Source organism: Rattus norvegicus, chromosome 17 (assembly GCF_021556685.1).
Source record: "Rattus norvegicus strain SHRSP/BbbUtx chromosome 17, alternate assembly SHRSP_T2T, whole genome shotgun sequence".
NCBI lineage: Eukaryota > Metazoa > Chordata > Mammalia > Rodentia > Muridae > Rattus > Rattus norvegicus.
The window spans coordinates 61,250,001-61,277,892 of record NC_141550.1 but is presented as its reverse complement, the minus strand read 5'-3'; the positions used below and the strand labels follow the sequence as shown (position 1 = coordinate 61,277,892).

Sequence of the window (27,892 nt, the reverse complement as noted above, 5' to 3'; positions counted from 1 at the left end):
TTCTTCTTAAGTTCCATATGATCTGTGAATTAATTGTATCTTGGGTAATCCGAGTTTTGGGGCTAATATCCATTTATCAGTGAGTACATGTGTGGTTTTTTTTTTGTGATTGGTTACCTCACTCAGGATGATATTTTCTAGTTCCATCCATTTGCCTAAGAATTTCATGAAGTCAGTGTTTTTATTAGCTGAGTAGTACTCCACTGTGTAAATGTACCAATTTTTTTCTATCCATTCCTCTGTTGAAGGGCATCTGGGTTTTTTTCCAGCTTCTGGTTACTATTAATAAGGCTGCTATGAACATAATGGAGCATGTGTCCTTGTTATATGTTGGAGCATCTTTTGGGTATATGCCCAAGAGTGGCATAGCTGGGTCCTCAGGTAGTACTAGGTCTAATTTTCTGAGGAAACTCCAGACTGATTCCAGAGTGGTTGCACCAGTTTGCAATCTCACCAACAATGGAGGAGTATTCCCTCTTTCTCCACATCCTTACCAGTATCTGCTATCACCTGAGGTTTTGATCTTAGCCATTCTAACTGGTGTGAAGTGGAATCTGAGGGTTTTTTTGATTTGCATTTCCCTGATGAATAAGGATGTTGAAAATTTCTTTAAGTGCTTCTGGGCCATTCAATATTCCTCAGTTGAAAATTCTTTGTCTAGCTCTGTACCCCATTTCTTAATAGGATTATTTGGTTCTCTGGAGTCTAATTTCTTGAGTTCTTTGTATATATTGAATATTAACCCTCAAACAGATGTAAGACTGGGAAAGATCTTTCCCCAATCGGGTGGTTGCCTTTTTTTCCTACTGACAGTGTCCTTTGCCTTACAAAAGCTTTGCAATTTTAGGAGGTCCCATTTGTTTATTGTTGTTCTTAGAACATAATTCTTTGGTGTTCTGTTTCCCCTATGCCCATGTGTTTGAGGTTCTTCCCCACTTTCTCTTCTATTAGTTTCAGTGTACCTGGTTTTACGTAGAGATCCTTCATCCACTTGGACTTAAGCTTTGTACAGGAATATAAGAATGGATCGATTTGCATTCTTCTACACACTGACTTCCAGTTGAACCAGCACCATTTGTCGAAAATGCTATCTTTTTTCCACTGGATGGTTTTAGCTCCTTTGTCAAAGATCAAGTGACCATAAGTGTGTAGGTTCATTTCTGGGTCTGGAAGTCTATTCCACTGATCTATTTGCCTGACTCTGCACCAATACCACACAGTCTTTATTACTATTGCTCTGTAAAACTGCTTGAGGTCAGGTGATTCCCCCAGAAGTTCTTTCATTGTTGACAATAGATTTTGCTATCCTGGGCTTTTTATGATTCCAAATGAATCTGCAAATTGCTCTTTCTAACTCTATGAAGAGTGGAGTTGGAATTTTGATGGGGATTGCCTTGAATGTGTAGATTGCTTTCAGCAAAATGGCCATTTTTACTATATTAATCCTGCCAATCCATGAGCATGGAAGGTCTTTCCACCTTCTGAGATCTTCCTCAATTTCTTTCTTCAGAGACTTAAAATTCTTGCCATACAGATCTTTCACTTGCTTGGTGAGAATCACACTGAGGTATTTTATATCATTTGTGACTATTGTGACTATTGTGAAGGTTTCCCTAATATCTTTCTCAGCTTGTTTATCCTTTGAGTAGAGAAAGGCTACTGATTTGTTTGAGTTAATTTTATACCTAGCCATTATGCTGAAGTTGTTTATCAGCCATAGGAGTTCTCTGGTGGGATTTTCACTTGCATATATTATGATATCATCTGCAAATAGTGGTATTTTGACTTCTTCTTTTCCAATCTGTATCCCTTTGACCTCCTTTTGTTGTCTGATTGCTCTGGCTAGAACTTCAAGAACTATATTGAATAGGTAGGGAGAGAGTGGGCAGCCTTGTCTAGTCCCTGATTTTAGTAACATAGGTTCAAGTTTCTCTCCATTTAGTTTGATGTTGGCTATTGGTTTGCTGTATATGACTTTTACTATGTTTAGGTATGGGCTTTGAATTTCAGATCTTTCTAAGAGTTTTACCATAAAGAGGTGTTGAATTTTGTCAAATGCTTCGTCGGCATCTAATGAGATGATCATGTTGGTTTTTTTTCCCGCCTTTGAGTTTGTTTATATAGTGGATTTCCGTACATACCTGGGACGAAGCCTACTTGATCATTGTTAATGATCATTTTGGTGTACTCAGTTTTGAGAATTTTATTGAGTATTTTTACATGGATATTCACAAGACAAATTGGTCTGAAGTTCTCTTTGTATGGTCTTCGTGTGGTTTATGTATAAGTGTAATTGTGGCTTTAAAGAGCTTTACTGTTGTTTTTATCTTTGTTTTGAAAAAGAGGGATCAGAAAAAAAGCTATTGATAGCAAAACCATTTCATAATTGAAAAAGTTCCATGAAAATCAGTTGTGAACCAGAAATTTTAAATATTTAATTTCTAGACTTAGCAAAGGGCAATTTAGTATGAACTCTTAAGAACAATGTCAAAAACTGCTTTTGGGTGAGATCAGCTGGAAAAGCTGCCTGGGGTTAATCCCAGAATTCCATGGTAGCAGAAAACAGCTGCTGTTCCTGATGTACAAGAATGCTGTGTGCCCTCATTCATTCATTCATTCATTCATACACACACACACACACACACACACACACACACACACAAACACATACACACACAATGTAATTTTGCAATTTGTGAAAATTTGAAAAAGATCAGATGTTAAAATTTTGGCATTTTTAATTCACTTATACAAATGTTTTGGTGTGATAATTTGGGGGTGAAATCCAAAATCTTGCACCATAGTATTAGACTATATTTATAATAACTGTACTAAATTATAATAAACTGTGAAAGTTTAACAGACATTAAACTTTTGTTTGTATTTATCTTCAAAATGAGAAACATGTGCTAAATATATTGATTTCATCTTTGATCAGATGAAAGAGGCCAATCCTTTTGTATATTATGGTTTTATTTTCTAATGGGGCAAGGCAAGAAAATTAGAGATTACTAAAGACAGATATGGATTAAATCCAAGGGCCCAGAAAGCCTTAGAAAGCAAAAATAACAGGATTCAGAGCGGCCAAGTGAGGCAAGTGTGTAGAAAGGAAGAAAAAACAAGCTCCCAGAGGCCTTGTGGTAATGGTAGTGAGCATTGTGCAAGCAGTGGGGGCAAGGCTACTCAGCTACCAAGGAGAGGAGCTCACTCCCCAGTTTGCATAATTAGGGCAAACTATATACTCAGACATTTTGTATACTGTCTGGAAGCTTCTCTCTATCAAATCTGATACTCAGATGCTATAAAGAAAACAAATACTGAAAAGCTTTGATATGGCAAGAGTATTCCGTAAGTCTCCCTCCCAGGACACCTTATCTTCGTCAAGCTCTGAGTGGTCTGACAAACTGGAGCTACACAGGGTAGAAAGACTGTGCTATCTATGCACATGCATAATAACATAAGCACATATTGTCCTTAAGCACTATCTTAAATAACTGAGTAGAAAAACCTAACAAGCAAAGAACTAACATTTTTATTATGTAAGGATTTAATATTTTTCAGATGGAATAGTACTTTATTATAGTAAGAATTCAGTTAAACAGAGAGACAGATCTTTCAGTATTTGATGTTTAAGCATCAAAAATACAATAGTCATAAGATCTCCAGAAAACCTGAGAATTTATCTATCTGATGTGACTACTTCTATTATGAAGATATAGAGCCAGCATGAAAGTATCTACAAGTCCTTACATGTCAGATTATGTTTACAGAAAACATAACTCTTTATGTAAAATTTTTAAACCATGGAAAGAATAAATGTTAGTATATAAAATAGTAATTCATTTGCCAGTAAGATCAATATCAGAAAATACTCAAATAGGAATATAAGTAAAAAGATTATTAGAGAGATAGAAATGATAAGAGATGGCAATGTTTAACACAAATTAATGTATGGGAAGAGTGAACTGTTAATATGATCAGTGGGAGTGAAGCACACACTGCTAGTCTCCTTTCTCTATAACCACCATTTCTGCCTCTTGCCTTACAAGCCCAATGTAACTAGATAAGCACACACAGATGCAGAAAGTGGGATGCCTATGGAAGCAGCAGTTATATTTGTGAGCAACTAGGGTCAAGTCAAATACCTCTGACTACGGATTAATGAAACTAAAATGTAGCACAAAGTGGAGCATAGGTCACACTCAAACTGCTATACTCCATGTGTAGTGGTATGAAATATGTTCACATGCACATGGATAGGGCGAATGGAAAACAAACTGGTTAGAAACACAAGACAGACTCCTTTCTTTGCAAAATGGTTTATGTGCATATTTAGTAGTACCTATCACAAGTCTCAGTATTTTCAAGTATGTTTATTAATAAGAACACAGATATTAAAGATAAACTTTTTCTCCATTGATTTCCTACTGTTGTTATTGTTCTAGTCACAGGGAAACCGGTGTTTTAAGAATAGGCCTAGGCAAAGACGCCTCTTCGACAATACAGTGGCCGTTTAGTGAAGCATGGAATGGAAAGCAACTGTAGAACAAACAAAAGCACCGCTCCCCACAGTGCAAATGTCCCTGCAGCCAAGGCAGAGCCTACCCAGTGCTCACCTCCCACGGCGGTGAGCGACCAGGGCAGGAGAGCACAGTCGGCCATGGAAGCGTGGGAAGCTAAAGCTCAGTACAGAACTGGGGACTGTGCAAAGACTGGGTGATGTCATGGCGACATTTTTCAGAGTGTTTTCTGTTAGACGTTACCGTTCTTGTCGATACACTCCGGGGAGGGGCAAGTAGAATAAAAGTTCAGAAAACCTCAGGAAGATGAGTTCCATGACACAACCAGGAACGCCTGCTGCTCAGTCTGTAACTGTGGGCAGCTTGCTTTTAAACACTAATGGGACGTGCTTGACAACAGCAACCTTCCTGCCACACTACAGGAAAACAATATTCTCTTCTATTTTGAAATATTCTAAAGGCATTACACATTTCAAAAATATTTTAAAAGCACCTACCCAATTACAGTTATAAGATGCACTTATCATTACTGTATATCCTTTTAGTATTATCTAATCTCCCAAGAAAAGCTATTTAATACAAACTGCCATTCACCTATACAACAGTAAACAAAATCAGTTTCTGCTTTGTTGCAAAGTACTAGCTGGAGAGACTACCTCACAACTGTCTATACCTCCAGTTCCAGAGGATCTGACACCTAGCCTCCTGGTGTGGCACCAGGCACATACATGGCACACGTATACATGTAGGCGAAACACCCATACACAAAAAAACCCAAAACATCATATACATAAAATTAAATTTAAATAAATAAAAAGTACATACTAGTGGACTAGAGAGACAGTACAAGTGTTGAGAGTACTAAGCAGCTGTGCTATTTCTATGAAAAGGCTCATGGGAAGTGAGGCACTATTAGGAGGTGTGGTCTTGTTGGAGGAAACGTGTCACTGAGAGTGGGCTTTGAGGATTCCGATGCTCAAGCCACAACCACCATACCTCTCTCTCTCTTCCTGCTGCCTGCTGGTTCTGATGAAGACCTTTCAGCTCTCTCTCCAGCAGCGCTGTACTCTGCCTGTGTGCCTCCATGCTTCCTGTCACGATGACAATGAACTAAACTTCTGAAACTGCAAGTCGGCCCCAATTAAATGTTTTCCTTTCTAAGAGTTGCCTTGGTCCATGGTGTCTTTTCATAGCAATAAAGGCCTAACTAAGACACAGCTCTTCCAGAGGACCCAAGTTGGCTCCCAACATCATATCTGGCAACTCATAACTTCCCATACCTCCTGCACACCATGGCACATAGACATACACATAACTTCCCATAACTCCTGCACACCATGGCACAGACATACACATAAAATAAAAATAATTTTTATAAAGTACATTTAAAAAATTCTTACCCATATTGCAAGTTTAGCCTTATTTCCATCCACTGAAATCGTTTTCACCTTAAAGTCAACACCTTGAAGAAATGAAAATTCTGGTGAATCATCAGTAAAATATGATTTCTATATTCATTATAAAGAAAACCAGAAAAAAGATAAAATATTTTATCAGGTGCCTAAATTCTGAAAATTCTAGACCTGAAGGCTGAAGGTATCAATACTCAGGATTGATGGTACAAATGGAAGAGCTTTAGGATTCAAAACATCTACTTCCAAAAAGGAAACCGCAAACTCAATTAGGATGATTGCTGTGCATACTGAAAATCAGCAGCTACAACTGAAGTACTAATCCAAAACAGTAGTTTTTGCTGATTGTGGATCTTGGCTGTTTTCAAGGACTCCATACACCTTTTGTTCAGAATGCTGTCTACCCATGACAAGAATGCTGCACCCACGAACTCTCGGCAACAGGGTTGCCTGACACCAACACAGAGTTGGTAACAGTATAAGGCTCTGGCCCATAGATGAAGACTACAAGAATCAATGGCTGCTGAGAGGAGGAGAATTGGTTTACCTCAGAGACAAACCTTCTGACAGGCTTCTAATGTGATGCAGTTGGGCCTAAACACATGTGCATACTGGTAACTCTAGTAGACTGAACTCAGTAGACTCTGTGTGTGTGTGTGTGTGTGTGTGTGTGTGTGTGTAGACAATGATAATTTAAATATAGAAATCATGAATTCAAGAGGAGGTATGGGAGGGCATTACCATGAGTTGAGGGAAAGGAAGAAAGGATGTATATACAATGTACTCATGTATGAAATACTCAAAAGCTTAAAATTAATATAAAAAAAGGGTATTATCTATCAAACTCAACCAGGAATACAAATCTTAGCTATAGATGGCTGGGGCACTATCAAACACATATAAAAGAGCTACCTACCCCTTGTCTTATGAACTCAACTGTTTTTTATATAAACAGTTTTATATAACCTACTCAATAATCAAATGTATTATTTTTTAATGTGTAAAAACATTTATGCCAATCCCTCTACCAGTCTTCATAAGTGAAAAGAATCTTGGCCCCAAGGTCTTTGAAAAGCTGCTATAGTAAGGAAAACGTCATTAAAAAAAAAAAAAAAAATCAAGTAAGGCCACAAAACATTCACTCCTTTACAGGAGAGGGAGCGGACACATCTGGCCCATGTGCACAGTAACTGCACGTCTTTAAAATAGCATCAGAAATAATGTATAGGCTACCCCACTGACCAGAGGGAAACATTAGCTCAAGATAATATCTTACGAGCTTGTCACATTTAATTCAGAACAGAGCCAACTAAGGTGAGCAGCACCCTTACATACTAAATGCTTTCTTTTTATGTTTTTGTTCTTGTTTTTCATGACAGAGATTCTCTGTGTAGCCCCAACTGTCCTGGAACTCATTTTGTAGACCAGGCTGGACTTGAACTCAAGAGTTCAGCCTGCCTCTGCTCCTCAAGTGCTGGGATTAAAGATCTAAGTCACCACAACTGGCATACTAAATGCTTTCTAAAAGGTAAAAGTTTTACAATTATTTAAAACAAGTATGTCACCAATATACTAGTATATTTGTAATCTTTAGAAGTCTTCTGATAATCCATTACGTGTTCAAATTACGTAAAAATATGCATTAAATCTAGTCTTTCTATAGGATAAAGAGCCTAAGACATTTATGTACATGAATGCGCTCGCACAAACACACCATTTGGTGTGTCAAGCTTGAGAAATTAAGGAATTGATCAAGCTATGCTTAGGGAAAAACAGCAATAATTAATGAAATGACAGTGCTGATTAAAAAGTCCAAGAAAAACTAAAGTATAGAATCTCTTCTACCGAATCGTGCAGGAATTCTCCAGGCCTCACCCCTTACTGAGGAGCTACAGGTAGGAGGGTATTGCTGGAGGTGGGAGAGTCAGTCTTCTTCGAGGAAACGGCTACTGGTAATATGTCCATGCTCCAGTATAAGCCCCACAGCCATATGGACTTAGCATGGCAAACAAATAAATAAAACCACTCAAGAGGAGGAAACCCATGTTTGCTACTGGAAGCCTAGCCAACTTCCCAGTTCTAGGGAGGTCATAGACCTTAGAAAAGAATTTAGTGCCTCCACTTTGCTAGGCCAGCATAATTTCTTACTGTTAGGTCTCAAACAAAGGACAAATTCACTCAGTACCTGTAGCTCCTCCCAGCATTTCTCACCCCTTCCTCTACCTTAAACCTTTCCTTCACAGGGTGCTGGGCTTCTACTCCCCACAAGCCTGGTTCCTATATAACTCAGCTACTTTGTCTACACTGCTCGCTCGCACTCGTGCTCGCTCTCTCTCTCTCTCTCTCTCTCTCTCTCTCTCTCTCTCTGTCTCTGTCTCTCCCCCCACCCCCCTCTCTTCCCCTCTCCTCTCATGGTCCAGTTTAGTCTGCTAGCCATGTTCAGCTAGGACTCTTCCCTCTGCCTGCTTTCTCCCTGTACCTACAATAAAACTCTTCTGCATACTTGAGGAGTAACCATGTCCTCCTCCTCCTATTTCTTTTTTTGTTTGTTTGCATGCTTGCTTGTTTTCACTATCTTACACAGTCGGAATCTTATCCTTATGCCGACAGATAAGTGTAGCTACAGTCCATGATTAAAGAAACCTCTCTTTATAGCAAATGGACACTATTACAAGAATCCACACTGGACAGAATGCAGAAATCAGCAGATAACAGTAAGTCCAGACCCAGTGGATACATCTACATCACGACTCCTACATCTACATCACGACTCCTGAATTTATGACTTAGAGACCGTAGCAGAAGAGGGGGCAGAAAGATTTTAAGAGACAGAACACTGGGAAGTCTGCTGTGATACAGTATTTCCTAGAAATCGATACATAAGATGGGAACAATGGCAGTATCAATGGACAAGTTAATTTGGAAAGTAGAAATTGTCATGGGATCCCAGGCCTAGAAAACAAACTATAGGCAACAGATGACTGCTGAGAGGAGGAGAATTAGCTTCTGGCAGAAATGAACTCTCTGGTTGGGTTTATTTATAAGCCTAGGAGACCAAAAGAGAAAATGAAGAAGAGCCCAATGGATAGCTGCATGTGAACCCATAAAGAGACTCTAATGCACTTTTATTTGGACAATTAGAAACCTCTGTTCTGGTTTCTCCTGGTTCCCAGCGTAGGACTTGAAATGCTAATAACTTTTGCCTTTATTTTCCCCTTCCATTTATTTCTAATCAGCAGTAAAAAAGTCCATTCTCCCAAGTGGCAGCTATATAAATGAAAGCTGATAAGCTTCCTTTGGGGTCTTTGAAATAGGACCACTAGAGCTAACCTACCACTCCATTCAGCTCTAAGAAGGCAGACTGGTGTTTACCCCAGCTGCCCAATAGCAGTTAGGTCACATCTTCAGAAGGAATGATGACAACAGGAGGGAGATCCTGGCTCTACTGTTGAGAATAAAAGACCCCCAAAGAAGAGTGGCTGGTTTCTTTCATGAATAAAAGCCAAAAATGTCTGCCTGGTGGCCAGAAAAGCCTGGCGTGTAATGAACTCCGAGCTCTGACCGGGCTCCTCCTCGGAGGGTGACAATGTTAGACTGGCAATAAAAGCCCATTTAGGGAAAACCCCTTACAGTCAAGACAGTGGACTCTCTGGCCTGGTTGAGGAACAAACATTTTAACTGGGTGTTATCAGTCATCTGACCTAGGAGTAGGACTACTCCTAGGAAGGCAGATTAACCTTAAACCATGCTAAAAGAGAACCAGAGTAATTATCCCTTTAATAAAATGTGCTTCTTCCTTCCAGAATATCTGTCTCCAGTACACTTTTCAGGGTTATAGCAGCTCTGTAACTCTGCCTAATTTTCTAAATTACTAGTAAGGCATAACTTTTTTTTTTTCTATCTCCTTTAAGCAGGCTTTCCCAAACAACCTTGGCCTTCCCTACAACTTGGGGTGCCTTACTCTTTCTCTACAGTGTCCCTCCCTGGCATGTGGCTGCCAACCACCATGTGACTGACCTTTACAGATATTTAAGTCACAAGGCAGGCCTCTCTGACTACCTTCCTCCAAGAAGCTGCTGAGCTCTACAGCTTGCCGACCCTGGAGGGTTTCTTTTAAACTCTAACAAAACTGTCCTTGATCTTAAAGAAAAGATGAACAAGCCTATAAACAAGATTAACAAAGAGAAAATTCAAATCAGCTGCAGATTTCCCAGCCCTTCTGGTTTCACACTTTTGGGTCTATGATGCTCAACTTTGGCTGCTAATTTTACAGAAAGAAAAGATGATTAAATAAAAATTGGACAAATTCAATAATCTAGATAAATGAGCAAATTCCTAGAAACACAATTTGACTAAAATTGACTACTGAATAGAAATCTGAACTAATGCAAAAACTAGTAGGGAGTCAATCAGTAATCAATCAAGTTTACTTACAGAATGCAAGTATGGCTGAAAATAAATAATACTACATTAGTAAAGTAAAGGGGAAAACTACATAATCATTTTAATTGACACAGAAAAGGCATTGAACAGAAGACAATTCACTTTTATGACAAAAACATTTAACAAACTAGGAATAGAAGAAAATTTTCTCAAAATGACAAATGTCTCTGTGTTAGTCAAATTTCAGCTTAAAGTGAACCAACATTTCATTTGGCTCACAGTTCAGTGGTTCAGTGTTTCAGTGGTTACTTAGCCACACAGATGTCAACCACTGCAGAGACAGAGTAACATGCCAGGGAGCACGTGGGTCAACAAGTTCTTCAGCTCAGGCAGTCAGAAAACCAAGGGACGAGACAGGAAAAGGAGCCAAGACAAGCAATACCTTTCCTGTAGCCTGCTTCCCTACCTTTACAAGTCCCCATCATCTTCTACTAACACAACCCAAAGAAGTATAAATCCATTAGTATGCATTATATTAGTATATAGTATGAGGTCATACTCCTTATAATCTAAATACTTCCCAAAAGCTCATCAGCTGAAACCACAACGTAACCACATGATTTCAAGGACATTCTTAGATCCAAACCAAAACAGCAAATTCACAGCTACTAGTGTATTCAATGGTAAAAGACTGTTTTCCTTCAAAAATAAAAAACAGGACACCAACTTTTTCTACTTCCATTACACAAGGTAGCAAAAAGTTATCCCAAGAGCAGCTTAGAAAGAATATAAATAAGGTAAATTGAAGATTTGGATACATAACCTACTCAAATGTTTGTTAAATATAATTGTGGACAGCATTACAATATCTGCAGAAACCCTTGAAGAACACACAGAACTATTAAAACTAATTCTATAAAGGAATGGCATCAAGGGATATTGCCAAGCTGTAAAAGACAATCCTCACATCAGGGGAAAATACTTGCAGCCTGTGTATCTAGTAAAAGATACAAATCCATGTCTAAGAACCTCTACAATAAAACAATAAAAATATCTACCTCAAAAATCACCAAGACTTCAACAGACATTTCTACAAAGAACATTAATAGCCAATAAGCATATTAAAAATATGCTCAACTTCCCCTGGTCATTAGGGGCATGCTTATTAAAAATCACAATGAGCTTAAACTTCTCACCTATTTCCATGACCATTTCAGATACGTTTTAAAAATGGAAAGTAGTAAGTATAGACAAAGCTGCAGAGAAACACGAGCTGTGGCAGCTGCTGTGAAAAGAAAGCAGCATTCTGCCAATATTAAAAGTACAGCTACCATAGGGATAAAGGCAGCAGGCCCACACCTAAGTACAGACCCTAGAGGAGTAGCAGCCGGGACACAAGAACACACATGGGTAGCACAGTCATAGTCGTGTCATCTACAACTGCCCAAACCTTTCAGCAACCCAAGTCTTCAGCAGTGGGTCAGCAGGATATGATATAAATAAGTCAATGAAACAATACTTGAACTTAAGAAAGAAATGTCACAACACAGCTTGGCCTTGAAAACAGTCACTAAGTAAAATAAGCCAGATAGTAAGACACATGCTGCACAATTCCACTTGCTCAAGGCACCCAGAACCGGCAAATTTCCCAGAGACTGAAAGTAGAACATAGGTCAGCAAAGCTGCACGGAAGATTATCAACCAGTTATTTAAACAGTCTGAAAATTCATAGTGTTATAGCAGTGAATGTGAGTGAAGTATATGTGGGAATGGCTCATGTTCTGACCTCCATAACCACAAAGTAGCTAAGTAAACGCCTGACCCAGAGAGCTCCTGTACCTGTTAAGGAAACTGACTTTGTAGTGAAGTCTACCCAGGAAAAAGAAATCTCTGAGACCCATGTGAGTTCAACTAAATTGATTATAAACAAATTCTTAGAGGAAACTGAAGTGGATTATTCCTTACTTCTTCAATCCTTCTCGAAGTCTTACACTGTACTGACACCAGAACCAGAAGACATGAGTTAAAGAAAACGGACCAATGTCTTTCACAAACACAAATGGAAATCCTAAAAAACAACTCAGATGACAACCACCTGGCTCATCTTACGATTGGGAATAAAGCACTGTACACTTTAGAATGTTAAACTGAAGAACACAGCTGTACAGAAAAACATGCATTTCCAAGGTAACCTATTCAGAGCTTGTGACAGAAAAGCACTTCACCTGATAAAGGGAATTTACAAAACACACAACCAACATCACACGTAAGTTATAAGTTAAGGCCATCAACCCTTACCACTCCTACTCAGTATGTGTACAGAACTACATATTTTTAGCCAGGAGAATAAATAAAGATCACATACTGTAAAAAGGAGAGTGTAAAAATCTCAACGGACAAGAATAAAAAACAAAAAACCTCCCAGAATGTACAAGTGTCACAGTATGTCTTAGTTAGGGATACAATTGTTGTGAGAAAACACAATGACCAAAAGCAAACTGGGGAGGAGGGATTCACTTCACTCAAACTTCCAGATAACAGTTCATCATCAAAAGCAGTGAGGGCAGGAACTCAAGCAGGGTAGGACCTAGAGGGAGGCAGGAGCTGATGCAGAAGCCAGGCAGGGGTGCTGCTTACTGGCTTGCTTCCCACATCTAGCTCAGACTGCTTTCTAGCAGACCTGTAGACTACTGAAGAGGCCCCCTCCACAGTGGGCCTTGCCCTCCCATATCAGTAACTAAGAAAATGGCCGACTGGCTTGCCTACAGCACACAGTATGGAGGCAGTTTCTCAGTTGAGACTCCCTCCTCTCCAATGACTCTAGTGTATGAGAAACTGACATAAAACTACCCAACACACACACACGCACACACACACACACACACGCACGTGCGCACACACACTAAAAATAGATTGGAAGACACAAAATTAATATGTGAAATATCAAGAGTATTTCTTTTTCTCTCTGTACCCTGCCTCAACCTGGAACCTGGAGTACCCAAAAACACGCAGCAAATTCTTCTGCCTTAACTGTACACATGCTAGGATTACAGGTGTGATTACAATCTGCTAAGAGTATTTGTGTATGTTAATAATAAAGGGAGAACAAAAATAAACCCCTACTACCTAGAATGAATGTCCACGGTTAAATCTGACAGAACCTGTGACAGACCTTGGGATGTCAATAAAAACCGTCCCCAATAGCCTCACTTACTTAAACACTTGGACTCCAGTTGGGAGTACTGTCTGAGAAGACACTGAACTTTTAGGAGGTGCAACACTGCTGGGAGAATGGACTCCAATTGGTGCTATCTAAGCTTTACAAGGTAGAGCCCTGCTGGAGGAACGGCATCACTGTCAGGTAGGCTTTGAGAGTTTATAACATCTTTGCTTCTCTCTCTCTCTCTCTCTCTCTCTCTCTCTCTCTCTCTCTCTCCTTTCCTTTCCTTTCCTTTCCTTTCCTTTCCTTTCCTTTCCTTTCCTTTCCTTTCCTTTCCTTTCTCCCTCCCCTCTCTTCCTTCTCTTCCTTGGTGTTGATGAGTCGTAAAATATCGTAAGTCTACTAGGAAGCAAAACAACTCACTTTTGGAAGAAAAAAAATGGGAAGGCTAACAATTCTGTTTTATAGATTTATTATAAAACTACAGAAAGGAAGACAGTGAAATTCTGACATAAGGACAGATGTATAAAACCCACAAACACACTGTACTGGCTGGTTTTGCATGTCAACTTGACACAAGCTGGAGTTACCATAGAGAAAGAAGCCTCCCTTGAGGAAATGCCTCCATGAGATCCAGCTGTAAAGCATTTTCTTAATTAGCGATCAATCGGGGAGGGCCTAGCCCATGGTGGGTGGTGCCGTCCCTGGGCTGGTAGTCCTGGGTTCTATAAAAAAGCAAGCTGAGCAAGCCAGGGGAAGCAAGCCAGTAAGTAACATCCCTCCACAGCCTCTGCATCAGCTCCAGCTTCCTGACCTGCTTGAGTTCCAGTCCTGACTTCCTTTGGTGATGAACAGCAATGTGGAAGTGTAAGCTGAATAAACCCTTTCCTCCCCAACTTGTTTCTTGTTCTTGTTTTGTGCAGAAATACAAATCCTGACTAAGATACATACCCAGACACCTGAAGACAATTGACACTTTTATAAGGGCAGGAGAACGATTCAGTGTGTATTCTTTTCAGCCAGTGGTTTTGGAACAACTAGAGATCCATATGCAAAACAAACAAAATAGCAAAGACTTAAATAAAAAAGAAAGGAAGAAAATCATGTGGCCTTCTGCTAGGTGAAAAAAAGTACTGGAATCACTACACATAAATGAAAAAGTTGATAACCCGAATTTCAATGCACTAATTTATACACTTAGAAATGCACTATTAGAAAAACGATGAGCAAAAAAGTGGATCAAAAATACTTACAAAGTAATTTACACTTACAAAAACCTGTTATGCTGAATATATAAAGAGACCTCTTAAGTCTCAACACTAAGAAAACGATACATGGGCTCGAGAGATGGCTTCATGGTTAAGAGCACTTGTTCCTTGAGAAGATCTGGGTTCATTCTCAGCACTCTCATGTCAACTAACAACTGCCTGGAATTCTAATTCCAGAGGACTGAAGGTTTCCTTCTAAGCCTCCACCAGCCCTGTGCACAAATAGTGCATGGACAAAAAACCTATACAGATAAATAAATATATATATAAATAAATAAATTTACAACAAAAAAGTAAACAATTCAACAAATTAAAAAAATAAAAGATGCAGATACTTTACATATAAAAATACATAAACATGACAACAAATTAGAACTGAATACGCCTAACATCAAGTTACTGTGAATTACTGTGAACTCCAAATTAAACCACAACCAGACACCACAGGTACCTATGCAAACGGACCTGGAGGAATCTTCCCCACCGATGAGAGCTGGCTGCAGGCTCGGCTTGTCTGAGCACTCAGCTGCGTCGTCTTTGCAAGCCTTCTGTTCCGTGGTGTCCTCTCTCCCTGTCATTTGCTGTCACTTGTCTCTCCACTGTTTCGGGAACTGAGTCCACCTGCCTTGTGGCCTCAAGGTTTTTAGCTGTCTTGTAGTTTAGTGAGATATTGTATTTTAGTATTTCCCAATGCTATTTTAGCTAATTATCATGGAATAAAAGACAATGCCAACCTCTCTTTAGCTTTAGCGCTGTGAAACACCGTATAGCACTATTACATGATAAACACTCTAATCTCTAACTGCACTAAGAACTAAGAAAGTATGTCCGTAACTGCTCTACTATGAGGCAAAACACAGACTCTGTTTAAAACAGTAATTTTCACAAGTCCAATAACAACTGAACCAACTGTATTTATCTTTGAAACCCTTGTGTCTGGTGGTTGTAACTGGAATCAGAAAGCAATCTAATACCAAACATGAAGATTTAAAAAAACAAACCCAGGACCTATTTAGGGAACAAACTATAAATATTGTCATCAGCATGCAGCATTTTAGTATTTATTTTGGTAAAAGATAAAGCCTTTTTTAGAATATAGACAGAGAGTTCATGATGGCTGTCATTCTGCTTGAGTCCTCTTGTTATTTCAGTTTAAAATGTCACTATTATATTATGTATGATTCATTTCTTCAGTAAAAACTCCATTTCAGTCAAGTTTGCCCTCCTGTCAGCTGCTACTATCTGTTACAGAGCAAAGCAGCCCATGCTCTGAACAAGTACGTTTTACTACATAGATGAAAATGGGCAAATACATCAAAACCAGAACAATATGCAGTTTGATTTGCTAGTATCTTAAATGGTTCCCTTTTGGCACACACAGGATAAATCTGTAAAACCTGTGACACAAAGATGCTAAGTTATGCCTGATAAAGCTAATTAAAATCCAGAGGCACTCAGAAATCTAGGTACTGAATGTGGACAGCAGGACAGCATTTGAAAAGTCACTTGACAGCCGCAGCTGGGATGGCAGGCCACATATTATCCTCCTATCTGCTGCAGGTTAAAACAAAAGCACAAAATCCAAAACCACAAGAAGAAACAGGACATGAATACAATCTCAAAATCTCCTTCTACAGGAAAGTTGTGAAAGGGAAATAAAATCACAGATGATTCCAGCACTTGAGTGACTAAAAGCCACCAGGAGCACCACAACAACACACCACATATCTCTCCCTCTAACACTCTAAGAAGCATTTCTGTGGGATTCCTACCAAAGCAAGCAAACAACAAAACCTACATAAGGACAATCTACCTTGCAACACACTTGGCCAGTGAAATGAGGGGCAGCCTACAGAGCAATGGGCCTGCAGTCTTCAAAACTGTCAGACATGGACAGACAACCGAAGACCAGTGAACTGTTAAAATTAAGAGACTGAAGGGATGTTGACATGGTGGCTCAAACTTAAAATCACAACAAGCTGAGGCAGGAGGATTGCCACTAGGTTGAAGCCACTCTGGGATATAGGGTGAGATCCAAGGCAAACTGAGCTAGTGTGAGAATCTTCCTAAAAGTGGGGGGAGGGGGAGAGAGGGGTCAAGAATTGGAGATGACAAAATTGTTTGTCTCAAATCAGAATTTAGGCCTAACTTTCCTTTTGCTAAATAGGGTATTGATAGGCAGCTGAAGAAATCTGTCAATGGACAAAATTTTATCCTCCTTCATTTAGGAAACATACATTAAGAGGCTTAGATATTAAAGAAGTCTCCTGTGTGCACTGTAGCATAAGAATGATGAAGCAGGTTAGGGGAGATGGCTAAGTCAGTAAAGATGGTGCCCTGCAAACAGTAAGGACCTGAGAGACCAGAGAAGAGAAGCCAGGCATGGCAGCACACGCTTGTCATCCTAGCACTTGGAAAGCTGTGCTGGCTAGTTCTATATCAACTTGACACAAGGTGTTTGGGAAGTGGGAACCTCACCTGAGAAAATGCCCCTGCCAGACTAGCCTGTGAGGTGTTTTCCTGATTTATGTTTGATGTGGGAGGGCCCGGCTCACGGTGAGCAGCACTATTCCGGGGTAGGTGATACTGGAGTGTATAAGAAAGCAGGCTGAACAAGCCATGAGGAGGATGCCAGCAAGCAGCAGTCCTCCAGGGCCTCCAAACCAGCTCCTGACACCAAGTTCCTATTCTGTTTGAGTTCCTGCCCCACCTTTCCTGGACCATGGCTGTGATGTGGAAGGATAAGCAAAATGACCCTCTCTTCTCCACAGGATGCTTTTGGTCATGGAGTTTATCACAGGCATAGAAACCGTAAGACTAAGGTGCATGCTGGCCAGCTAGCCTACATACGCTCTTTGGCAAGTTCATGGCCAAGGGGAGACCACGTCTCAAAAAAAACCCAGGTGCTTTTAGAATGAAGACTGTACTCTCGCCTTCACAAGCACACACATGTATACAAGTCCACATGCTCATACACAAACAGCAAAAGTGGTAAATATTAACATGGAGAGAATGTGAGTAGGATATATAGAATTCTTACTTCCTCTCTAAACCTGAAATCATCTCACAATAAATTAAAACAAAGCCAGTCTAAAGGAACTTCCTCGTTTCACTAACAATGACATTAAGATTCTTTAATAGTCTAGATGACAAGTTACTTCCAGGCACTCTAAACTTTATTCCTAAAATGCTTCTGGGGCTCTGGGGAAGTGGTTCACTCAGTACCATATTTGCTGCGTAAGCATGAAGACACGAGCCCACATCTCTAGCACCCATGTAAAGGCAGTGGCTTGCTGTGACTGGTATTTCAGCTTTAGGAAGAAAGACACACAAGATCCCTAGGACTTGCTGATCAATCAGCCTAGCCAGATCATAGCACTTCAGGTTCAGAGAACAGTCCTAACTCAATGACTAAGGTGGAGGGCAAGAGAGAAGAATGCCACTGTCAACTCCATGCCTCCATGCGTCTACATACTCACACATGAACAGATACCAATCTACTTGGGATCACTGCTCCTAATAACTAATAACTGTTATCAAGTATACAGTTAAAAGTATACACTAAATGTATAAAATTAACAGATCCTGCTGCTAGGTCCATGGTAACAGAGACCAAGTTTGTATTGTACACCATTGTAATGATAGTGGCTGGCAGGTGATAAGTATTCCAATGACCACTATCTATCTGCTGCAGAGTAAAAAAGAGTCCACAGTATCGACTGTGGAATGTGTGCAAACCATCACATCGGCAATGCTACAGGAGACAAGGCCTCATGGGTACCAAAGCAAGTGTTACGGACGAGCTCTCCACACAGAGTACAGGGTGCTGAGGAGAAGGGGCAGAGTAGAGCCAGAGTCCACAGGCATACGTTTGTGTGGCGTTTCTATAAGACTTTTAAACTCAGCTCACCTATTGTTGCTGCAAGTTCTGGATCAAAGGTGTCGTCTGTGAACCTCAGGAGCAGGCTAAGAGAGAGTTAAAAACAGGTTAGGAGCATAACTCTTTATTGCTAATCATCTGATATGCACGTTATGACTTTATCTTAGCACATATGATTACTCAGATACAGAGAGTAGAGCTGATGTAGGTCTGCAGGGGAATTAGCCTACTGAAAAGGCAATTACTGAATTCTAACTTCCCAAGACTCCCAGGACTAAAGGAATCCATTAACAAGCATATGCCCTATGCTCTCCTATACCGTGCCTCAAGAGCCAACTGTTTGCTCTTCGTTCAAATCTGGATTGGTATGCTGGCAGGGGAACAAGTCTCTTGGAATCAAAAAAGTTCCTACTTCACATTAAATAAAAACAGAAAGGTTACAGCAAACTGTAACAAGGAATAAAACATCAAGGTGTGTAGTTAACAGAGGGAGAATGGTGACAGGCAGGCAGATGCCGGGTAAAGCCCAGACAGACAACTGCAACTGCATATGGCTGTTAAGGAAAAGTATGACAAGCACTGGGCTAGTTTGAAAAGTTAGTGGCCTCCACCCAAATGTAGGGAACCAACGGATGACTGGCAATTACAGTGTGGGGGACAGACTGAGCTCGGAAACAGGGCAAACATGGTGAGTTCCAGGTTGGCCTGGGTCAAGAGTGACTATCCAAAACATTAACAAATAAAAGGGGGAATAGGACGACTTGAAGAGATGGCTGGGTGGTACAGAGAATGGGTGGTACACCCATTCCCACCACTCGCAGCCAGAAGTTCACTACCCTCCTGTAACTCCAGATCCACACACTCTCTTCTGGCCTCAGAGGGGTCCTGCACTCACAAACACATAAATAAAAGTACATTATTAAAATCAATACAGAAATACTGTGATTATAGCTCATCTATATTTCTTACTGTAAAAATAAAACCCACTTAGAAAATAGGGGAAAGGACTGGAGAAAGGACAGCAATTTACACAACAAATTTCTAGATTTCATTCCAAACCTGATACACTTTGCCTCACTGAGCTGAGCCCCAGATCCATGGCCTTGAAGTGGACACTTAACAGTGTTTGAGGTTCTGCTCCAGCCAGGTTCTCCAATGGAGTACTACACTGTTCAGCTGTCATACACAAGGCTCCAAATGGAGAACACTTCTTTCACAATCCTCACCTCATGCCTCCTGTCACTTTCTAACAGCTTAAAACCAACTTACAGAATTCCACTCGTTCAGATTAAGGCTACCTTCTGCTGCCCAGTACTTCCTCAACAGCTCACCTGACCTACTCTGTGAAGAAACAAAACACCTGCTGCTTAGAATGACCTTCAAGAACTACGTCTATGACAAAAACTTCTCTACTAATTTGCCTTAAAAGACAAAGGCTTCTGTTAGGGCCATTTATTCTTGTCATAGACACAAAGGTAAGTAGTCAAGGCTCTTTTCTGTTTTCCCCAGTGTATCACAGACAAATATCCCAGCTCCCTAAACTCAATCCTGGTCTGTTGCGACTGTCAGTTTTTACAGGCAGGGTTTCTCTGTGTAGCCCTGACTGTCCTGGAACTCTTTCTAAACCAAGGTGAAGAGTAACCTTGCACTCAAGAGTTCTGTCTGCCTCTGCCTCCCAGATGTTGGGATTAAAAGCATGTGCTACCACCATATTTGGCCCAATATTGTTTCAAATGGGCAAATTGTTAAAATTTTTCAGTAAGCAGTTCATAATTCATCAAAAAAAAAAAAGCTTTAAGTACATTTGACCTTAATAAGATTGTCTAGGGATGTAAATAGAAGAGAAATCCATTCAACATACTTTTAAAAGGGTAATCAGAACCAGGCCTGGTGTAACATGCCTATATTCTTAACATTTGAGAGGCTGAGGTAGGAGGGCTGTAAATGCCAAGCCAACTGTTGCTTACATACATAGCAAGTGCCAGGCCAGCCAGAATATGTAACTAGACCTGTCTCTAGAAACTAAATAAAATAAAAATAATACAAGTTATGGAGTCAACTGTACCTGGTTGGCCTTCTAGAAAATCCTAACATACCTCAATTTCACCCACTTAATATATTGTCTCAGCCAACCACATACTGGATTGAAATGGCAACCTGTTATTCTTGATTTCAAAAACAAGTTCCAAGCAGGCATGGTGATACATGCCTGTAATCTTAGTGTTCTGAAGGCTGAGGGAGGAGGATTCCTTGAAGCCAGCTAAGTTACATAAGTTTCCAAGCCTGCCTCAATCACCCTTCACTTCAAAAGACACAAAGCAACAAAACAAACTCGATGTGAGCTCTTTCACAAGTAAAAAATGGAAAAAAGAAAAATAGTCAAGGTGTTATGATTCCTAGTAAAACTACACTCAGTACATAAACGTTTTAACAATCAAGAATGTGTAAAAGGTAATCCTAAAAATTTCATTCTTTACTTGAACACACACCACTCTATTTTTATAGAAAGCTTCTTTAATTTGTTCCTTGGTACACAGAAGTGTATCATGACAGGGACACTAAAAGTACATATTAAAGAAGAACAAACAATAAAAACACTGTCAAACTTTTAAAAATACAGAAAGATTTGGGTTTATTTAGTAAGATTGCACATACTTTAAGTATCTGAAGGTTTATATCTTTATGAAGTGCTTTAAAGTTATTTGAAAGATCTCACAAGGTAAAGCCAAATAAGAAAGTGTTAAGAAGCTCTCTAGGACATAAATACTGTTTAAAGATCAAGAGAAGCCCAAATAACATTTATTCATAATCAGAGGGCAAGGATAACTTCACCTGAAGAACTTTGTTCAGACCTGGATGAAAGCGTAACCTCTGGCAACACCCATCTAGGTCCACCTCTGACCTAATACACAACTCCACTGGCAATTTAATCCTCCCCAAAGATAGAGCCAACGGGTAAAAGATAATACAGTGTTTTTTCTTTCATGTCTATATGATGTGGCAAGGCAAGAACAATCTTATTTAAAGATACTCCATTGCTCATGTACCCTGTGCTTTAAAAGTAATTTTTCAAGCAGTTACCAAAAGAGTTCTTTCACTACGAATTAAAATGAATAAATAAATAAATAAATAAATAAATAAAAAGATGCAACAATAGGCTTCTCTAAAATAGGCCAGGAATGTGACCCAAGACGTCACCGAAGTTTTTGTGTAGAGCATTATGTATTTGAAGGACAGTTCTATGGAAATCACACAGTGATAAAGTTAATATTGATCTCAACTTCTGGGGTGACAACTGGCTGGACTCTAGGGATGAAAGGCCAGCTGGATTCTAAGGGTAGCCAGGACGGCTGGATTCTAGGGGTAGACAGGATGGCTGGACTCTAGGGGTGACAGACAGGCACTCTTGGGAAGACAGACAAGTTAGAGTCTAGAAGTGACAAGCCGGCTGGGCTCGGGTCGCCCAGGCCTAATCAGGCCGGAGCCTAGACGCCCAGTAGTGAGAAACCCTGTTGCAAGGCCTGCGCCCGGCGCGCCCGGCCAGGGCGGAGCCAGCAGGGCCGCGGCGACCGTTCCCGGAGGGCAGCCCACAGCCCAGAGGCCGAGGGCCTGCCGCGCACCGCCTCACCTGGACTTGCCCACCCCACTCTCGCCGATGATGAGGATCTTCAGAGTGGTCAGCACGTCCTCGTCCATCCTGCACCCGCTCTACTCCGACCCTGCCTCGGTGCCAGTCAGTGTTGCCAGTCAGTGTTGCCCGTCAGTGTTGCCCTGTGTCGGGAAAGGCGGTCAGCGCATGCGCACCTCCGTGACCACCGCCTCCCTCTCCGACAGAATGTTTGGGAAGCTGAGGCTGCAGAGCGTCTGGTTCCGCCCAGAAGTGGCTTTGCGTCTGCGCACTCCCTGGAGCACGGGCGTTTTTCCGCGTGGCTCCTGGTGTGCGCATGGGCAAATAGACCCAGCTGCGTGTAAATCCTACCACCTTCCAGGCGCTAGCTCCGCCCCAGCCGTAAATCCTCCCACTTCCGGCTCTATGCTTGGAAAGCTGGATATTACGTCTGCAGCCTCTAGGCAGCTGTTGCGGTGGACAAACGTTAGTCCTTTGAGGCAGTCTTAGATGGAGGTAGGCACAACAGAACTATGTAACTAACTGCCTTGTCGCATTGCTGAGACTCCTCAACTGTCTTCCCACATCAAGGACAAAAATTGTAAAGTTTTAGAATTGTTGGGTACAGTGAGTCCGGGGAAGTGCTCAAGGATAATTGTGAACAAGCAGTAACCTCTTGGTTTCCGTCAGTTAGGCTTAAGAATATAATCCACATTAATTTGAAAGGAACTTCGGGTAGATCCAGTACATGCAAATCTTTAGTGCAACTTTAACTTTCTGTTATAAGAGTGACTTTGTCACTTCTGTGAAAATTAAATGCATATGCCCATCTCTCCACTAAGGTATACCGGAACTCTAAATTACCTAGCAAAGTGTCTGTCCTTATGGTTGTGGCTAATATCATGTGTAACAGACATTTGGCTAAAGAAAACATATAAATAAAATTTGGAATCATTTAAATTAATTTAGCCAGGCACGGTGGCACAGGCACCGTGGAGGCAGAAGCAGGTGGCTTTCTTTCTGTGAGTTCAATGCCAGCCTAGTTTACGTAGGAGTTCCAGACCAGCTATAAGCTACACAGTAAAACCCTATCTCAAAGACAAAACAAAAAATAATCTGTTAAATGCCTTGTAAAGTTCTTAAGATAACTAAGTGGTCCTTTCAGAGATGTTTCCTTAGAACAAGGTTTCTTAATATTTAGTAATAAAAGACAAAGTGAAGAATTGGTGTGAGATAAGAGTTGTTTTCTGGTAGTTTTTACCTGGTAGAATTTTTTCCTGCTTTGCTCTTAACTCATTTTATCATATACATATGTGATCACATATATATATATATATATATATATATATATATATATATACACATATACATATGCATATATATATATATATATATATATATGTTGCATGCTGCCCCTTGATTTCTCTTGGGTCAACACTGCTTCTTCCATTTACTCTGATGATTCTTACAGTTATATTTCTGGTTTAGCTATTTCTCCAAAAGTTCAGGCCAACACACACAACTGCCAAGGTATCTCCTGGATGTATGCCAAGAAAAACTGCCACGGACCAAAGTTGACACTGAACTCATTATCTTCTCCTCAGTGCACTTTTATCATGACTTCCTTCATAGCAAGTGCCATTAACACCCATTTAATTTCCTTCCCCTTACTCCCACATCCTCTTGGTTCTCACAGTTCAGTCAGACCCGAGATGCCTTTTCTATGTTTATCAGCATCACCACAACCATCATCATCTATAAGCTGGGTTACCATATCAGCTATGTAACAGAAGCCCTGCCTCTAGTGTCTTCTCACCTCATATCACGACACTGCAGCCCAAATGAAACTTTTGAAATGCTGACTTAACACATGCTCCTGGTCTCCCTCTGCGTTCATCCCTTGCTGTTCTATGCCTTGCCTCTTCTATTCCAGCCAAACAAAACTTAACTTTCAGTGATCATGAACCTTGTACACAATTCTTCAGCCTGGAGGAGTGCTCATCCCGGCCACTTCCACTCCACATGATCACACACCGTTGCCAAGACAGCTCCCTCACATCCCAGCTATTCCTTCTCTTCCAATAGATTATTAGGCTCCCAGACCTGGGTACCTGCTCCTCCAAGAAATACTGCTAGTGTCCTGTGCTCGAATGGAGTATGTGTCCGACACAGTATTGCAATTGTGTTTGTTTGTGCTTCTTTTCTTTGTGTGTGTGTGTGTGTGTGTGTGTGTGTGTGTGTGTGTGCCGGCATGTGTATATATGTGTGTATACATGAGTGCAGTTGGCCAAAAAGGGCAGAAGAGAATTAAGAGCTCCTGAAGCTGGAGTTACAGGCAACAGTGCTGAGCCACCCAGCAATGGGTACTGGGAAATAAACTAAGGTACTCTTGGAGAGCGGCAGGGCTTTTAAGCACTGAGCTTTCTCTCCAGCCACACAACACCTACTTCCTAAAAGCTGAAGTACATAATGCCTTATCACTGCTTTTGTCTCTGGAATTTAGTGCAGTCCTTGCCCTGAAGAGCTTGCTTTAAGAAATATTCCTCCTTTCCTTTTTTTTTTTCTTTGGCGGTTCTTGGGATGGGTTGTAGAGAATCATTTGTGATCAAAAGTATTTGTTGATTTAAAAAAAATCTGAAACCAAACGTTGTAATTTGGAAGAATATAGTTTTCCTTACCTGTTATTAGAATCGATTGGGATAGCTTTCAAAACTCTATCCTGAACATTTATGTTGGGAAAAGGCCCCTTAGTATCATTTGCCACACACCCATTATCAGGTCCTGCTGGACAGAAATAAGCAGTTGTGTACTGATAAGTCAACTGTGCCTTTGAGGAAATAATCTAAGAAAAATGTCTATACAGTTCAGCATAGGTGCTAGGGAGATGGGTCGGGTGTGAGCCTCACGTAAGCATGTTGCCATGAACTTGGCTCAGTGGCATCCATTTAAAAGCCAGACATGGCAGGACTGAATCAGAAACTTTAGGATGGGTCAGGGAGGCCCAAACATACAGCCAGAGCCATGGAGGTTATTGGCCATCCAGCCTAGCCATTCAGTGAGCTCCAGGGTCAGTGGAAACACTGCCTCAAAAATTATATAGATGATGGTCTCTACATGCATAACAGAAGGACAAAGAGACAGGCGCGCGAGCGCGTGCGCACACACATGCTTCATTTTTATTCTGTTTTTGTTTAACAGTCTAAAACCTGAAGATAACAGAGGACTGACACTTAGTCATTGAAGTTTAAGAGTAACTGGAATTTCTTGAAAGAAAGAAAGAAAAAAATTGTTTCAATAAGAATGGTGGACAGGATCTTGCCCTGTTATTGTAGGAACCAACAGTGTGAAATGACCCAGCCCTGGGCAGTATATATCAAGAAATGATAACTACAAGGAGTGGCAGGTTAACTGAGTACAATGTTGATGCCTTTCCTACAGGGTTAGTGCTTATTTCAAGAACAATGTTTGTGTGTGTGTGTGTGTGTGTGTGTGTGTGTGTGTGTGTGTGTGTGTGCGCGCGCACGCAATAGTAAGGAAATGGAGGAATAAAGGCATAGGAAAATATTTAAAACCTGAAGTTCTAGAGATGGTGGGGTGGGGCTGCTGGCAATAAAGGGGTAACTACAAAAACATGGGGACATTGTTCTCTGGCTGGTGAGGGAAAAGAAAAGGAGGACTGAGATATCAAATGTTTCTCTGCTTTCTCACCACAATGTCACTGATAAGAAAGAAAACCAAAAAAGAAGTGAGCACAAAATGATACAGTTAATGTCATTAAATTTTATGTAAAAGTCCTCCTTGGAGGCAAATATTTCAGAATGTCTGTAGAGCTATGATTCTGAAATTCAGGGGAGGATTTAAATAGCATTGTGTGTAATCTTTGGGATTTTTACACATGAACACACCGTGTCTTGATCATATCTACCCCTCCTTGATTGAGCTGCTCCAGTTCACCCCATGACGTCTGCCCCAAAACTTCCTGTCTCTTTTCTTTGTAACCCAGCAAGTCCAGTTAGCTCTGCTTATATGTGCAGGTATGGGACCTTCTCATGGGGCATGGGCAATGTGCCAGTGATACCCCTGAAAAAAGTGTCCCTGATCCTCTAGCCATCCACTACTTCTCCTCGGGTGACAGGGTAGTGTTCTGAACTGAATACCTGCACTTGGTCCCAGTGGACCAATTAAAAATCAAAATAGTCTCTCCTGCTGAAGTTGCATGCCCCCAAAAGAACCTAAATATTAGTTAGTGGGAGGAGCCCAGATTAGAGGGCAGCTTCCTCAGCAGGCTAGCATGGCTCAACATGATCAGAAGGTTTCCTCTTCCTTACATAAAAAATTTAACCCAAGTGGCCCAGGGTCTGCTGTTATTCCATTGTCTTGTCTCTCTGAGGTCGGTAGGCCTGTTGTCCTTCTGTTCTGCTCCCTACAGCCCAAACCAAACTCCTCTGCTTACCCATCCACACACTTCATGGAAGCAAGTGTTATTATTCTAACACTGAAAATAAGCCCAGTTAAAAGTTTACACAAGCGGTGCTTTTCGTTCTTCCATAGCAGAGAGCAAGACACCAAAAAATGGTAGTCAAGGAGATAGCATGCTAAGGGATGATTTCTACTTGATGGTTTTATTCTCTGTGACACTCAGTTAGCTTTGAAAAGCTGGAGAAGAGTCAAATTCATTTATATTCTTTGGACATGGCTGACTGCTCTATACCCTCAAATTAATGCTTCCCACTACATTCCAAAACCATTACCTACTGACAAAATTGCATCTTTACCAATATCCCTTTTCTGTCCTCCTTTTCCTTCTTGCCTTGCTCTTTCTCCCCTCCCCTCCCCTCTTTTCATTTAGTTTTCTTTTCTTCTCCTATTGTGATATGATTCCAATTCAGAACCTCATGGACACCAGCTAAGCACTGTGACAATAACATTTCATACCATAGGAATCTAACTGTGATATATGATTTTCTACTGAAAACAAAAGATTAAGATACAGAGCTAAACAAAGAATTCTCAAATGAAGAATCTCAATTGGCCAACAAGCACCCAAGGAAATGTTCAACTTCCTTAGTAATCAGTGAAATGCAAATCAAAATGACCTCATACCAGTCAGAATGACTAAGAATGACTAAGATTAAAAACTCAGGAGACAGCAGATACTGGTGAGGATGTGGAGAAAGAGGAACACTCCTCTATTGTTGGTGGGATTGCAAGCTGGTACAACCACTTGGGAAATCAATTTGGAGGTTCCTCAGAAAATTGGAAATAGCTCTACCTGAAGACCCAGCTATGCATACCACTCCTAGGCATATACCCAAAAGATGTTCCAACACATAACAAGGACACATGCTCCACTATGTTCATAGCAGCCTTATTTATAATAACTAGAAGCTGGAAACAGCCCAGATGTCCCTCAATAGAAGAATGGATACAGAAAATGTGGTACATTTACACAATGGAATACTATTCAGCTATTAAAAATGACAGCTTCACATACTTTGTAGGCAAATGAGTGGAACTGGAAAATAACATCCAGAGTGAGGTAACCCAGACCCAAAAGAACATACATGGTATGTACTCACTGATACGTAGATATTATCCCAAAAGCTCAGAATACCCACAATACAACTCAAGGACCATATAAAGCTTAACAAGAAGGAAGGCC

At 40.6% G+C, this 27,892-nt stretch overlaps 1 protein-coding gene across 1 annotated transcript in view; it reads right to left on the bottom strand.

Annotated features, from left to right (window-relative positions):
• Positions 1 to 22,363, bottom strand: part of Rab18 (RAB18, member RAS oncogene family) — a 31,360-nt gene extending 8,997 nt beyond the window's left edge. Inside the window, 3 exon segments of the mRNA NM_001012468.1 lie at positions 5,921 to 5,982; positions 18,654 to 18,709; positions 22,252 to 22,363. Of these exon segments, the coding sequence (NP_001012486.1) occupies positions 5,921 to 5,982; positions 18,654 to 18,709; positions 22,252 to 22,319 (186 nt within the window). The 5' untranslated portion in view covers positions 22,320 to 22,363.
• Positions 22,364 to 27,892: the final 5,529 nt, after the last annotated feature.